Below are 15,008 nucleotides of genomic sequence, written 5' to 3'. Positions count from 1 at the left end.
GAAGGTGAATTAATTGTCATACCCCGCATACAAAACGTTGCCTTGGCGGAAATTATTCGATCTCGCAGGCTGCGGTCGGTATTTTTCCATCCGCGGTGCCTGTTGTCTACAGAGTTCCGGGTCTGATAACGGATCACACAATCTTGCTCTCAGGTCTCATCATCTACTTCGACTGAGAACAACTTCCGATGGCAGGCATTTTCGAGGCTCCGCGCAACGCGGGAACCCTCTTTCTCGGTGGCCAGAAGATCAGCGGCGCAGACATTCGAGACCAAAATGTTCTCGCGACACAGGCAATCGCAAATGTCGTCAAATCCTCCTTCGGACCCTCTGGTCTAGATAAGATGATGGTAGATGATATCGGAGATGTCACGGTCACGAACGATGGTGCTACAATTCTGAGCCTGCTCGATGTGGAACACCCAGCAGGAAAGATCTTGGTGGATTTGGCACAACAACAAGACAAAGAAGTCGGAGACGGAACGACGTCTGTTGTGCTCATCGCAGCGGAACTATTACGGCGAGCGAACGAACTCATGAAGAACCGAATACACCCGACTGTCATCATCACCGGCTATCGACTGGCATTAAGAGAGGCGGTCAAATATATGCAGGAGAACATCAGTACCAAGGTGGAAACCCTGGGAAGGGAAAGTTTGATTAACATTGCCAAAACGTCCATGTCGAGCAAAATCATTGGCTCAGATGCAGACTTCTTTGCCAACATGGTGGTTGACGCAATGCAGTCAGTCAAATCAGTCAACACGCAGAGGAACGAGACAAAATACCCGGTCAAGGCCGTCAACATTCTGAAGGCTCACGGCAAGAGCTCCACAGAGTCAATATTGGTCAAGGGTTACGCTCTGAACTGCACCGTTGCATCACAAGCTATGAAAACGAGGATAACAGACGCCAAAATTGCATGCCTCGACATGAACCTTCAAAAAGAACGCATGAAGCTCGGTGTACACATTACAGTCGAAGATCCTTCGCAGCTGGAAAAGATACGTGAGCGAGAAGCGGGGATTGTGCTGGACCGCGTGGAGATGATATTGAAGGCTGGTGCCAATGTTGTCATGACTACGAAGGGCATCGATGATCTTTGTCTGAAGGCCTTCATTGAACGTGGGTGCATGGCTGTTAGAAGATGCAAGAAGGAAGACTTGAGGCGCATAGCGAAAGCAACTGGCGCCACCTTGGTTAGCAGTCTGTCTGACCTAAATGGCGACGAGAAATTCGAAAAAGAATTCCTTGGATCTGCCGAGGAAGTTGTGCAGGAGCGGATATCAGACGATGAATGCATCCTTGTTAAAGGGACCAAGGCTTTCTCGTCAGCATCCATCATCCTTCGGGGTTCGAATGACTACCAGCTTGACGAAATGGAGCGCTCAGTCCACGATTCGTTATCCGCCGTCAAGCGCACATTGGAGTCTGGCAGCATCGTTCCTGGAGGTGGTGCAGTGGAGACGGCTCTGTCCATCTATCTCGAAGAATTTGCTATGACAGTGTCATCCCGAGAGCAACTTGCAATTGGAGAGTTCTCACAATCTTTGTTGACCGTACCGAAGACTTTATGCGTCAACGCTGCGAAAGATGCATCTGAACTGGTGGCCCAACTACGGGTACGGCATGCCCTGAGTCAACGAGTCCAGGATAGTGACGGCAACGAGAAAGAGAAGGATATTGCAAAAAAGCGGCAGTACAAGAACTATGGCTTAGATCTGATGAAAGGCAAAGTTGTTGATGTCGTGAAGATGGGGGTGTTGGAACCTAGCATGAGTAAGGTCAAGCAGCTCAAGAGTGCTGTGGAAGCCTGCATTGCTATCATGAGGATCGACACTTTGATCAAGTTGGATCCACCAGAGCAACAAGACGACGGACACGGTCATTGAAGACACTGAGCAGCTTCATGCAACAAGCATTCGACGTGGGAAAGATATCTCTAGGCTGTGAAAGGGCCTTGCTTATGAGACCCAGGATCCTAGAATGGTGCTGTATGCCAATCCCTATGGATCGCCATTGCAAGTTCTCATTCAGAAGTGCCTCTTCCACACGGTACATACGTGGGCCCCGGGTTGGGGATAGGGTTGCCGGACGGAGCCCTCTACTCATCAGCATAGGCCAGGGCGAGGCCTACAGATCCTGCGGCAGAAAGGTTGCGGGGCGCCTAGTTATCGCACCGGCAGCCCGTATGATCTCGAGATGATGCACAGTCTCGAACTGCTCCGGTCACCCCCTGGGCACGACCGATTTCGAGGATACCCAGATAGAATAGAATGAGAAGATGTTGGTCAAGATGTCTGATGTATCAGTATCGAGATGGAGTTCGGTCACTCATTTCATGGCTCTCTACTAACACAAATTTCCCTCAAGAAATAGTGCAAAGCTGGTTCAAGGTGCGGCAATTCATACTCAACCGGACTCATACTCCCAGTTTTGAGCAGCAGTAGGTAAAGTATGAGTGAAAAGTACCTTTCAATAGCATCCACCCCAATGCGGCTGGTACAGAGTACGCGACCACATAATGCCTCAGCAGCCTGAGTTGACGCAGATGGCTTCAGTGGCTGTTGCAAAGAGTCCTGTTGATACGCTTAGACATGCCCAAAGCAGTAGTACTAGAGAGTCGAGACAAAATCTCCCTCCTAGGTTGCCGCCTAGCAAGTAAGTGGTTGCCACTAGAAATACCTGCTACCGGGTTTGGAGTTCACTGGAGTCCAGAGTTCTAGACGGTTTTCTGGATTTTGGCCGTGCACAATAGCCCATTCACCTCCCACCCAGCAATCGTCTGTGCAGCGGGATCTGGAGCATGGTGGGCGCATGGGCCAGCAATACTTCTTTGGGACTGCCTGGACTGCCCAAATCGACGTTCTATCGATAGTCCATTCCGTGGTGCAAAGTAGCGGAGGCTTTGGATCGAAGCTACGTTGGCCAAAAGTGCCATCATGCCGAAACATCTACATATACCAGGCCTATGCAATGTGAGGAACAATGCAGCGACCCAACAAGGCCCTGCACGACATCCAGATGTTTCCGGACAGACGCTGAAGCAATCACACAATGACTGAATCTACGACTCTAACGGTCACCAAAGCCGTTCAATGGCGAGAACGACTCCTCAGCATGATTCCTGAAGAGGTACCAGGAGCTCCACCAGTCATCGACTTCTCACGTAGGCACTTCCACGATCAGTATACAGACGTTTACTAAATCAATTTGTGCAGCATTCTACGAGGACGACGCCGATGCTAGGGCGATTCTTGTGGACCAAGTGCGAGATGCCTGCCTGGAGAAAGGATTCTTTCAGATCATTGGACATGGTGTCCCGGAAGACCTCCAAAAGGCCATGTTCGAGCAATCTGCAGACTTCTTCTCGCTACCGCTGGAGCAAAAGGAGAAATACGATAAAGGTAAGCAAATATCCTCCTTGGGAAATCTTCTTCATTGCAGTGACAAATCCTAACGGCCCACCTTGTAGCAAACAACCCGAACAAGTTAGGATACGAACGTCTACGATCACAGAATTTCGAGGGTAAAACTGCTGGCGATCTGAAGGAGGGCTTCTTCTTTGGCAGAGACCTACCCCCAGATCATCCTTACGTCCAACAAGGAAGGATTCATTGTGGGCAGAACGTCTACCCAGATGAAGTTTCTGATCAGGAACGCTTCAAAGCCACTGTCAATAACTATCACCGAGCGATGACATCCTTGGCCGAAAACATTCTCAGTGTCATTGCCATGACTCTAGACTTGGACAAGGATTACTTTCAGTCTTACTGCCACGAACCAGCTGCTGTGTTACGACCTCTGCACTATCCGCCTCAACCGGCTGATGCGAGTGAGGATGAAAGGGGTATGTCCCATTACCACCAAAAAGTCCGAATGAATGACAGAGCTGACCTGCCTAGGTATCGGGGCGCATACCGACTTTGGCGGCGTGACTATACTCCTTCAGGATGACGTTGGTGGGCTACAAGTATTCGACGCTCCATCGAAGACTTGGATCGACGTGAAGCCAACCCCAGGTGCATTTGTGGTCAACTTGGGGAACATGATGATGCGCTGGTCAAACGACGTTTATGCTTCGAACCTGCATCGAGTGATCAATAAAAGTGGAAAGGAACGATACAGCATACCGTTCTTTTATTCTGGCAACCCCGACCATATCATTGATTGTTTACCTGGATGCGAGGATGCCTCTGGGAAATGCAAATATCCGCCGATCAGGGGCGAAGACTGGATATTCGGACGACACAGCAATACCTTTAGGGAAGCCAAAGGACTGGAGGAGCTATCGGGTTTGGCCAAAATCGCTTGATGATGAAAATGAAGACCGGCATTTTGCACGAGGCTAGCCTTTAGGTAGTCAATGTTGTTCAATACGAAATCAAGAAATGTCTGATGAGCCTCGCTAGCCTTGCCCGTTGATTCTTCGGGCGGTCGACAGGCGTCTGGACGATTGAAGAGCTGGGACTGCTACATGGATGCAAGAAACTGTCCCCTGTGTGCATAGTCCGTAAATGATTGCTCCAAGGTGAAAAGGGGCCTGGACGAGGCTACCTAGCCTCGCACCCTCGCTAGGTACCTACCTGGTAGTTACTGTGGTGTTCAGCCTTGCGTCGCTCATGGCCGACCCCGACTTGACTTGCGTCATTCTCCGACTGCGGGACATGTCACCTTCACAATCTCAATTTCTTGAACCATTCCCTCCTTCAATTGCTACTCTACTCCCTTGCTTCCAGTTCTCCCAACGAAACCGAAAAGCTTTTGGTTACAATGGTCGCCGAAATAATTACCACCATCTCTCCTACGACCAACAAACCAATTCTGACTCGCCATGGCCTCCCACCCGAAGAGATCTTGCGCCTCGGCACGACCGCCCAGAAAGCATACAAATCCTACAACCAATCCCACCCGACCCTCGAAAGCAGACAAAAAGTCGTAACAAAAGCCCTTGGAATCCTCTCTGAAAGACAAGATGCCCTCGCCGCCGAACTCACCGAACAAATGGGCCGGCCCATATCCTACACCGTCAAAGAAATAACCACCGCACTCAAGCGTGCTGAATACATGAACCGCATCGCTCCCGAGGTCCTGGGGCGCGATACACCCGGCGACCCTGAAAAGGGATTTAATCGATACATCCACAAAGAGCCCGTCGGCGTCGTATTGGTCATCTTCGCATGGAACTACCCCTACCTGATTCTAGTGAACAGTCTGATACCCGCTCTCCTCGCGGGCAACGCAGTCATCCTCAAACCCAGCCCTCAAACGCCCACGATCGTCGAGCATATCCTTGATATCTTCACGACAGCAGGCCTTCCGGGACATGTCATCCAGTACCTACACTGCGGGAGTCCGACGGATTTGCGACCGCTGATCCTCAGCCCGGATGTGAACCACATCTGTTTCACGGGCAGCGTGGCCGCGGGTATTGCCATACAACAGATCGCCGCGAGTCGGGTGTCGTGCTCTGTCGGGCTGGAACTTGGTGGGAAGGACCCCGCGTATGTTCGTCCGGACGTCGACCCGGCGTGGGTGGCGGAAGAGATTGTCGACGGCGCCATTTTCAACTCGGGACAGTCGTGCTGCGCGATCGAGCGCGTGTACGTGCACGAGAACATTTACGAGGACTTTGTCGCCGAGGTGAAAAAGGTCTTGTCAAATTACAGGCTAGGCGACCCGATGGACAAGTCGACACACGTGGGACCAGTGGTCAGCGTGCGCGCAAAGGAGGCGATTCTCAAACAAGTGTCTGACGCGTTGGCTGCGGGTGCCAAGGACGAGACACCACAGAACAAGACGTTTGCTAGTCCGCCGACAGAGGGCAACTTCGTGGCGCCAGTGCTACTGACGGGCGTGAGTCACGCAATGTCCGTGATGAAGGATGAGACGTTTGGGCCGGTCATCCCGGTGCAGAAAGTCAGTGGAGACGAGGAGGCCGTTAGGCTGATGAATGATAGCCAATTCGGGTTGACGGCGAGCATCTGGACAAAGGACGTGAAACGGGGAGAGGAATTGACGAGGCAAGTCGAGGCAGGGACGGTGTTTGTGAATCGTGCGGATTTCCCGAGCCCAGATCTCGCGTGGACGGGGTGGAAGGATAGCGGGAAGGGCGTGACGTTGAGCCGGTTTGGCTTCGATCAGTTTGTCAAGTTGAAGAGTGTCCATTTGAAGGACTATCCGAAATGAGACAGACAGTACCTCAGGTACCTCGGTAAGGTAGGCATGATGCATTGGAGATTTTAAGAGGCGTGTGATGGGGATGGGATGGAATGACGGTGTACGGTACGGAGTACTTTACACTCCAGTACCTTTACCTGAAGTAGTGCGGGCGGATCTATTGTCTGCTCATTGTACCTAGGTAGGTAACTTACACAGCGAGATGGGGTTGGAAACCGACAATGCGGCTGTACGGGATCGAAGTCGATTCCGGAACAGGACTTGAACCAGCGAGAGAAAATTTGGGCATGAGTCGAACCGACGAACAGTATCGGTACCGAATCCAGCCTGGCATAGATTAGGGTACCTCAGGTAGGTACCCAGGTAGACAAAAAGCCACTCTGAAGATGCGTGGCTCCAAAAAATGGAATGAAATTGAGTATGAAATACTCCGTACTTCGTTCATATCCATTTCCATATACACAACGTGCTGAAGCCGGCCATCCCATCAAAAAGAAAAGCAGGACCAGGGCCGCAAGCAACCAAAATCGACCGGCTCGCCGGCTAACGGTTCTCCTCCTGTATCTCTCATGATCTGACACAAAATCACTCGGCAGCGACACCGACACCGATGCTATGTTATGGTGCCATGTCCATTTTCATTCGTCATCATCAATATCAACATCAATCGCGTCCGGGTTTGCGGCGACCTGCTTCGCCTCCCCATTTGCAAGTCCTTCGGCAGCCTCTTTGGAGGCTCTATTCCCTCCTTCCGGGCCCGTACTCGCCGCGACGAAACCCACCGGCGCACGAGCCTGCCGTTCCAGTGCGGCCATGGCATCCTGATCCTTTCCGTTGCCCTCGCCCTCGCCCTCGCCATCGGCCTCCGACACGGCAGCAGCAGTAGCCTGCCCTCGCTTGACGGCCTGGCTCGCAATGAACTGCACATCGGTATTAAACTGCGCCGCGACGCTCCTCTTGATCCTAAGCATCTCCTTGAATGTGTCCTCATTCCCATGCGCGACCTCGAATTTCTCCCACGTGTCCCAGAAGCCCTTGTCCACCCTGGGATCGGCGAACTGGCTCGCATGCCCGTAAATCGCACGTGCGCGATCGATCTCGCCCAGCCGCCGCTCCATCTCCGCGAACTTGAGACACATGACCTTGGCCTCCTTGTCCGGCAACGAGGCAATCGCACGCTCATAAATCGGCCGCGTCGAAGTCAATCCGAAATTGGTCGCAGACTTCGTAATGTAGAAGTCGAACATGGTCAATCTGTCCTCGTCCGCCACGGCGCGCGTGGCTCGCTCGTACACTCGCATCGCACTGCGGGCCAATCCCCGCTCCTCCTCGAGATTACCGTACATAAGGTATATCGCCTTTGCAAACTGAGGCGGACAATTCTCGACGGCCTGCTCGAATAAATCCCGTAGTCTTTCGATTGAGATCTTCCGCTGAACCGCTTTGGTGAGGTACATGTTCCATAGCTCGAATGCGACGGGATAAGTAAACACATCCAGTCCGCGCTCGTACACTTTGAAGGATTCCTCAAAGTATCCATTCTCCTCAAGCAGGTTCGCATAGTTGACCACGGTCTGCGGCGTGGCTATGCGCAGCTCAAAGATTCGATCGTACACGGCGCGCGTCTCGTCCATAGATCCAACACTCTCGACGAGGTCAACATAGAAACTCCATACTTTCCAGGACTTGTGCACGCGCTGCTGTGGGCTGAGGGTTTCGTCGAAGTAATCGACTGTGCTGCGCTTGGGTGCTTTCGTGGCCGTGGCCATCACCTTGAGCGCACCGTCGAAGTTCTCGTTCCGCAGCTCCATCTCGGCCCAGCCAACCCATGTATCAGACAGCTCGGCAACGGATTTATATGGGACTTTGACGGCTTTGTCCAGGATCATGCGCGCGGTATCAATGTCGTTACGTTCTTCGTAAAATTTGGCGTAATTGAGCCAGAGCTCGTGGAATTTGCCGATGGCTTTCTTCGGGTGGATTGCAGCGATGGCGTCGGTGTACGTCTGCACAATTTCGGCCTCGTTGTCGTTCCACAGAGCGACGCGCTTCTCCCATTCGATTACGTTGTTTGGGTTTTGGCGCAGTAGCACGTCGTTGACCAGGAACGGCCGCCTGTCCATCAGGTGTTCGAAACGCATCATGCGCAAGTCCAGATCGAAATCTTTGTCCGCATCGGCTATGCCTTTCTCAGCACGGGCTGACGCGGCGTCCATGAGACTTTGCAGGATGGACTCTTCGAATTCCACGTATGCGTCGAAGATCATGGTAAAGTCGCGCACGGTCATGACGGTGGTGATACCCTCTTCGAAGACGTCGCGAGCTGTTTCGAAGTCGCCGCGAGTGATCCAGTAGGTCGCCAATCCTGCCCAGAGTTTGCCCCGTTGGTCGGCAAATCGTTCAATGCCACTACGGATAATCGTGTCGGGGTCGAAGCCAGAGACCGAGCTGTCTCCAAGGTCTCGGGCTTTGTTGACCATAAGCTCGACCATTTCGCTCCAGAGCTGGAAATCGCTCTTGATATGTTTTGAGCGGAACTTCGGGTTGTCTAGAATCTGAATGTATCGTTTGACAGCCTCAAGGTAGTGTCCGGTCTCGATCAGTAACTCGATGTAGTCCTCCATGTCTTCCGGATGGATCTGGACGTAGCGAGCCCATATCCTGACTGCCGTCTCGCCTCCTGCGGAGTTTGCAAATGATTTATACAGTTTCCATATCCTGTTGTGCTGCGTGACTGGCAAAGCACGAAGAGCTCGGTCGAACGTCCGTCGGGTTTTTGTGACGTATGGTTGTCGTAGCAGGAATGTAAGATACATCTCCCAAATAACGGGCATTTTGTTCAGTAAGATCAGTGCTCTTTCAAACAGAGCGTTGACCTTGTTGAATTCGGTCTTGTACTTGACTGGATTTCTTTTCTTCAAGTGCTTTACTCGGAAGTCCAGGTACATTTTCCATAGCTTGTATGACCTTGGCAGTTGCATGCATGCTCTCTCTTGTACAAATGCTTGCTCGTGGATTGTGCCGTTGCGCATTTTGAAGTCGACGTAAATCAGCCAGGGTCGTACGCTGCCCGGGTTGCGGAGAATATCTTGCTCGTAGGCGGCATCTTCGCTCGATATCAGGTAGAGGTCGGGTTTGCCGACCTTTGAGGTCGCCATGGCGATGTCTGGCCCAGACTGCGAGTTGCGTACAATCCTAGGCATCGCAGTTGTCCCTACCTTCAAACCGTTGCTGGCGTTTCGAAAAATGCGGCGCGCGGAAAGGAAGCCCCAGTTCGAAAAGGAAGGTCTAGCGAACGAATCGGATCAAGGTTTTAGCGGCTGCGTCGTGAATCAGACTGGCAACGGGAATGTCGTCAAGTTCAGCCTTGCATGTGCCTCGATAAGCGAGCTTGAAGTGAGCTTCACATATTCGCTCCATTTCAGTATTCAAGCGGGCCCGTAGGTGATCAACGTGGAAATGTCGCAATCAGCAGGCGTACGCCAACCTCATAACAGCACAATGGCAAGCACTAACATCTGCGACAGCGAGAGGCCGTCTTTCCAACTCGGCAGGCCCTGGGCCAAATGAACAGCAAATTGAAGGGTGCCCAAACTGGCCACAGCTTGTTGAAACGAAAGAGTGAAGCCCTCACGAAGTATGTTCTCTAGGCTCCTGCTCTGCTCAAACGCTAACGGGGAGACAGGCGATTTCGAGGTTCGCATACCTTGCTCTTATGACGATCTGCATGCTGACCATGCACAGAAATCTTGAAACGAATTGACGAAGCGAAGCGGAAAATGGGTCGAGTCATGCAGATTGCCGCCTTCTCTCTGGCTGAAGTAACATATGCTGTCGGAGGTGACATTGGCTACCAGATCCAAGAATCCGTCAAGACTGCACGATTCAGAATTAAGACGAAACAAGAGAATGTCTCGGGTGTCTTCCTCCCACAATTTGAAGGATACACGAAAGATGAGATCAACGACTTTGGTTTGACTGGTCTAGGAAAAGGAGGGCAACAAGTACAAAGATGTCGAGAAACATATACCAGAGCTGTCGAGACATTGGTCGAGCTTGCCAGCTTGCAGACCGCTTTCATGATCCTAGATGAGGTCATCAAAGTCGTGAACCGGAGAGTCAATGCTATCGAGCATGTCATCATCCCAAGAACAGAAAACACCATCAAATGTGAGTCGTCCTGGACGTCTGGTCGTATTCACGGGCTGACCGTCTTCTAGACATCAACTCCGAGCTCGATGAACTTGACAGGGAGGAGTTTTACCGACTGAAGAAAGTGTCGGGCAAGAAACAAAGAGACCAGGCTGCTGCAGATGCAGAGATCAGAAAGCAAAGAGAAAGAGAGGCGGCCAGAGGCGACGCCGACGAGGAACAGGACAACGAAGGGGCGGCGCAAGATGTGCTGGGCGAACACGAGGACGACGATGTCATCTTTTAAGCTCCAGCACGACGTTCCGTGCTCATATTATACAGACCGTTTTCCAGCAACGCCATTGCGATGTACTCCTACCAAGCCGCTATCAATGCATGGGTATCAAGCCTGAAGTCCGTTTCCCCGTTTTAGCGTGCCCGTCGAAATGAAAATACCACGACCATACCGTTTCTCCTTTGATTCTTCGCTCATGCTCGTTGATACGTGACCCTGATTCCTTTGCCTTCATCACCAAGCTGCATTCCCGCTGTCGCCTCCTTCGCACTGATCGCACCCGCCTCGGCCTCGTATTCGACAAACGCAATGCCTTTTCTGCCAGGCACCATTCTGACCTCCTTAAACCCTTCAAACCGACTGAATATCCGCGATAGCCCATCCGCGTCGTAACTATCCGGCAGATCCCTGATGAACAATATCTTGTTCGGAGGCAGGTACTCGTCCGGAACGATGGCCGCTGCATTCGCCCCTGACGATTTGAGTCCTGCGCCCTTCACCGCCTTCGCTGGCCGGGCGGACAAGCCTGTCGCTTCAGCCGCACCAGTCATAGGCGCCGGCCTCTTGAGTTTTTGCTGTGTAGCTTCGAGTGCTTGTTTTCTCTCCTTCTCAGCTAGACGTGCTCTTTTCCATTTTTCTAGGCCTGGCTCGCCTTCCTGCTTTAGCACCGTGGCGTCGGAGCGTGTGCGTGCGAAGTCGAGTTGCATGGGCTTGTCGAAAAGTTCAAATCCGTTGATTTCTTCTATCGCTTTGGCCGCATCGTCAGGGTTTTCGAACACGACGAACGCTTGTCCTTTGGCTTTCAGGTTCTTTTTGGCCACGAGGTCGATGATGTTGCCATATTCGGAGAAGATTTCCGTCAGGGCTTCTTTGAGCTGGTCGACCTTGATTCGCTCTTCGAGGTTCTTCACGTAGACGCTGTAGCCTGTGTCATTAATGATGTCTTATAGTGGGGGTGGACCTGAGGATGCTTGACGGGTAGCGTACGTTGAGCTGGGCGCATTCTGCATCGCGGTAGCCATGGCTGCCTTGGAGTTCAGGAGGTTGGACAAGGAGTGCTACCGGGTATCACAGGCCATTCAGATTCGTCCTTCCGAGGTTTATGTTTGTCGGAAAGTATGGTACGTGGACGGTCTACAATTGCAATGTTCTTCATAGCGAAAATCGGGCGCTGCCCCGGATTCCTTGGCGGCTGCAAGGTGGCGGCGGTAAATGTCGCGCTCACCCAGACGGCGCCGCTTTTAAAGCCACCTGCTCTCAACTCTCCGTTTTCTCTTCCTCTTACCCTTCGACTCACGCTTCTACATTTGTGCAACCTTCAAGTGCTCCGGAGCCCTGAATCCATACTTCAACACACATTCCATTAAGAAGGTCTCTGGTCTCTACAGGTGGCGTGAGCTCTTATTTATTGGCGTACCGGTCACGATACCGGGCGCAAATATGTCTTGAGTTAAAACGAATGAATACGGACTGCCGTGTCAGTGGACATTGTACCTCGAGGAAGATATAGCTGGAGCAAGGGCAATCAAAGACACCGGGAGGGGGGAATCGTCTGGGGAGGGGCTCCCAGGCCGAAGGCTTTGACTTTGGCCCTTCAGAACAGCCCAGACTTCCACGCCCGGTGCTCAATGGTTCTAGTTGTGAGGCAAGCCTTGTCTCTTGCTAATCTGTCTCTGTACTTACTGACTTCGACATTGAAGGTGAGGCCGTAAGTGTAGGAGAACCTACCAAGGTACCTTGGGATCGTCGATGCCGAACGGTAAGGTTCAAGGCAGCGAGACTGAAGCTTGCCCACTCCGGGGCCGACAGGGAAGCGTTCACGGGCCGGAGTGGCTTTTCAAACAGGAATGAAGCCGTCCGCGGCACGCTGAAGTCTCGGAAACACTTGTCAGATGTCTCGATATGTGATTTTCCAGAGCGCCAAGTAGCAGGTGATGGTGTCACATGCCCCATGGGGGACAACCCCACCCTCAGGGCCGAAATACAATGAACGGAAGTGCATATATGGGTGTATATCAAAAATCTTCCCGCTCTTCGGGATTCGGGCCCACCCATCTCTTCAGAATCCGAACGTCGAGGGCCCGCTTTCAAGGCTTGCAATCTTGGGGGCTTTCATCTGCCATCTTTGGCCTCGATAGATCCTGTGGACTGGATGTTGATGCCCGGGATATATAGAGCTGCCGCTCGCGGTTCGATAACCGATTGGCTTCTTCCTGATGCTCCCATTGTCGTTCAGACGTGGGCGACGAGTGCGATAATGATCCCGGCTCAGACTGGCTGCATTTCAGAGTACCTTGTCTATTGTTTTCGCTCTGACGGTGCCACTTCGACCAAGAACTGCCGGACCGGCTCTGCTGCGGCAAACGCCGCACGTTGGACTATAGTTTGGGGACTTGGCTCTTCCTCCTGGGGTTGTCATTGCGATGCAGGATTCGATGCAAGCAAAATATTACAGACAGTCAGCCGTTCATGGTTATATGTTGCAATACCCAACCTGCTGCCACCACCACTTCCCTGACTTGACCTCTCACGACCGCAATGACCGCGCTTGAATTGGCCAGAGATAGGTCCTGGCAAGTGGCCCTGCCTCCCAGCCTGGTACTTGGGGGCCTTCTGTCCGCTATCATCATCTATTATGTATTATTTGAGTTGTTCTCAGGCTTGAGATCTTTCCCAGGGCCATTGCTAGCTCGTTTCTCCAATATTTACATCGCTCGGGAAGTTTCGCGTGGCCGTTGTCATACTCTCTTCAATGACCCTCATACCAAATATGGTCCTATTGTCCGCACGGCTCCCAATAAGCTATCAATTGGGGATCCGACCGCTGTTCCCATCATCTACGGCACCACCAGTAAATTTCTCAAGGTTTGTCTTTCGTTTTTTCGGCTTTCTGGTGCTTTGGGATTAACGGAACTAGGCCGATTTCTATGATTGCTTTCGAAGAAATTTTGAAGGGAAATTAATGGATAATATGTTCACAACCAAAGATCCGCAGTAACACAAGGCAATGAAAACATCGGTGTCCTCGGTGTATTCGCTTTCATCTCTTCAAAGGATGGAAAAGCTTGTTGACGAAAACACGCATGTCTTCGTCAACAAGATGGAGTCTAAGGCCGGCGAGCCGGTCAATCTGGGTGATTGGGTTCAGTGGTATGCCTTTGACGTTATTGGTACCATCACGTTTCTCAAGCCCTTCGGTTGCATGCAGGTTGAGGGCGATATGAACAACATGATTAGAAACACCGACACTTCATTCCGATATGTCTCTGTTGTGGGCCAGATGCCAAAGCTTCACCGCTGGCTGCTGGGATCCCCGACTGGCGTGAAGCTGCTGTCTCGAATTCCATTCTTCGCGAAAGCGAACCACTGGCCGTACATTGGCGTGGTAGGTCTCCAGCCCTAACAACTAAGAGAGACTAGTTCGATTAATCTCTTATATGCAGGTGGCAGCGAGAGCAATACACGAGTACGACTCACGGAGCGAGGAGGAGAAAGGTCGATGTGCCAATCTTCTGGCGGGTTTCCGGCAAGCGCAGGCAAAGCATCCAGAGCGCCTTACAGATAGAGACTTGATGGGCTTCCTCTTCGCAAACATGTAAGGAAATGTTCTCGGCGGCCGAGTACATGAGTGAGCTGACGTCAGGCGTAGAGCTGCAGGTAGTGACACTACTGCTGTCACACTGCGTTCTCTCTTTTATCACCTCGTGCGTACGCCGGGCTGCTATTCAAAACTCACGGACGAGATCCGGGCGGCTGAAAATGCCGGGGCGCTGTCGTCCCCCGTCACCTATCAGGAAGGGCTGAATCTTAAATATCTGTGAGTTTCTACCACTACTCGCGGACCTCGTACTTAAGCTGATATTCGAAAAGCCAGGCAGTGATCAAAGAGACCTTGAGAATCCACCCCGGAACACCTCTGCCTCTGGAGCGTGTGGTGCCGCCGGAAGGCGCCAACCTCTGTGGCACCTTTGTTCCAGGAGGCACAACGGTCGGAGTAAGCGCTTGGGTCGTACAACGGGACAAGCGAGTCTATGGGGCAGACGCCAACAAGTTTCGACCTGAAAGGTGGCTGGAACCTGATGCAGATCAGCTCAGGCTAATGGAGCGGACCTTCCTCAGGGTGAGTCTGATACTCTAATACTCTAATACGAGTGTTCTTGTGATTTTTTGACATGTTATGCTAATTATATCGCTCGGTCAACAGTTCGGCGGAGGGGCCCGCTCTTGCATTGGCAAAAACATCTCGATCCTCGAGGTCACAAAGTTAGTACCCCAGGTCCTGCGTAAATTCAAACTGGAGTGGGCGTCACCAGAGAAGGATTGGGTGGTCGAAAGCTATTTCGTTGCCAAACAGAAAGGCGTGGTTATGCGTTTGATTCCACACAGTGTCAAAAGCTGATAC

General features: G+C 52.0%; 7 protein-coding genes across 7 annotated transcripts; 5 read left to right on the top strand and 2 right to left on the bottom strand.

Annotated features, from left to right (window-relative positions):
- The first annotated feature begins 108 nt into the window (after nt 1-108).
- PV05_00239 (T-complex protein 1 subunit alpha) lies at nt 109-2,344 on the top strand. Its single transcript, XM_013465112.1, has one exon. The coding sequence runs from the start codon at nt 189-191 to the stop codon at nt 1,890-1,892; it is 1,704 nt and encodes a 567-aa protein (XP_013320566.1). The 5' UTR covers nt 109-188; the 3' UTR covers nt 1,893-2,344.
- A 587-nt stretch (nt 2,345-2,931) lies between these two features.
- Nucleotides 2,932-4,603, top strand: PV05_00238 (uncharacterized protein). The gene is made up of 4 exons (XM_013465111.1): nt 2,932-3,169; nt 3,222-3,407; nt 3,476-3,850; nt 3,906-4,603. Exons 1-4 carry the CDS (start codon nt 3,058-3,060, stop codon nt 4,313-4,315), a joined length of 1,083 nt encoding a protein of 360 aa, XP_013320565.1. The 5' UTR covers nt 2,932-3,057; the 3' UTR covers nt 4,316-4,603.
- A 116-nt stretch (nt 4,604-4,719) lies between these two features.
- On the top strand, nt 4,720-6,604 carry PV05_00237 (uncharacterized protein). The gene has a single exon (XM_013465110.1). The coding sequence runs from the start codon at nt 4,774-4,776 to the stop codon at nt 6,187-6,189; it is 1,416 nt and encodes a 471-aa protein (XP_013320564.1). The 5' UTR covers nt 4,720-4,773; the 3' UTR covers nt 6,190-6,604.
- An 11-nt stretch (nt 6,605-6,615) lies between these two features.
- PV05_00236 (pre-mRNA-splicing factor syf1) lies at nt 6,616-9,388 on the bottom strand. The gene has a single exon (XM_013465109.1). The coding sequence runs from the start codon at nt 9,381-9,383 to the stop codon at nt 6,819-6,821; it is 2,565 nt and encodes an 854-aa protein (XP_013320563.1). The 5' UTR covers nt 9,384-9,388; the 3' UTR covers nt 6,616-6,818.
- Nucleotides 9,389-9,540: 152 nt separating this feature from the next.
- Nucleotides 9,541-10,768, top strand: PV05_00235 (V-type proton ATPase subunit D). The gene is made up of 5 exons (XM_013465108.1): nt 9,541-9,657; nt 9,708-9,817; nt 9,866-9,876; nt 9,925-10,350; nt 10,401-10,768. Exons 1-5 carry the CDS (start codon nt 9,640-9,642, stop codon nt 10,616-10,618), a joined length of 783 nt encoding a protein of 260 aa, XP_013320562.1. The 5' UTR covers nt 9,541-9,639; the 3' UTR covers nt 10,619-10,768.
- PV05_00234 (uncharacterized protein) lies at nt 10,586-11,728 on the bottom strand. Its single transcript, XM_013465107.1, has 2 exons — nt 11,594-11,728; nt 10,586-11,524 (listed from the first exon to the last, which is right to left on the bottom strand). The coding sequence occupies exons 1-2, from the start codon at nt 11,626-11,628 to the stop codon at nt 10,801-10,803; spliced, it is 759 nt and encodes a 252-aa protein (XP_013320561.1). The 5' UTR covers nt 11,629-11,728; the 3' UTR covers nt 10,586-10,800.
- A 1,933-nt stretch (nt 11,729-13,661) lies between these two features.
- Nucleotides 13,662-15,005, top strand: PV05_00233 (uncharacterized protein; the record flags this gene model as incomplete). Its single annotated transcript, XM_013465106.1, has 5 exons — nt 13,662-13,991; nt 14,050-14,201; nt 14,256-14,423; nt 14,477-14,726; nt 14,811-15,005. 5 exons carry the CDS (start codon nt 13,662-13,664, stop codon nt 15,003-15,005), a joined length of 1,095 nt encoding a protein of 364 aa, XP_013320560.1.
- Nucleotides 15,006-15,008: the final 3 nt, after the last annotated feature.

Source organism: Exophiala xenobiotica (genome assembly GCF_000835505.1).
Source record: "Exophiala xenobiotica strain CBS 118157 unplaced genomic scaffold supercont1.1, whole genome shotgun sequence".
Lineage (NCBI taxonomy): Eukaryota > Fungi > Ascomycota > Eurotiomycetes > Chaetothyriales > Herpotrichiellaceae > Exophiala > Exophiala xenobiotica.
The sequence above is the reverse complement of the archived record's forward strand: the minus strand, read 5'-3'. Positions and strand labels throughout refer to the sequence as shown.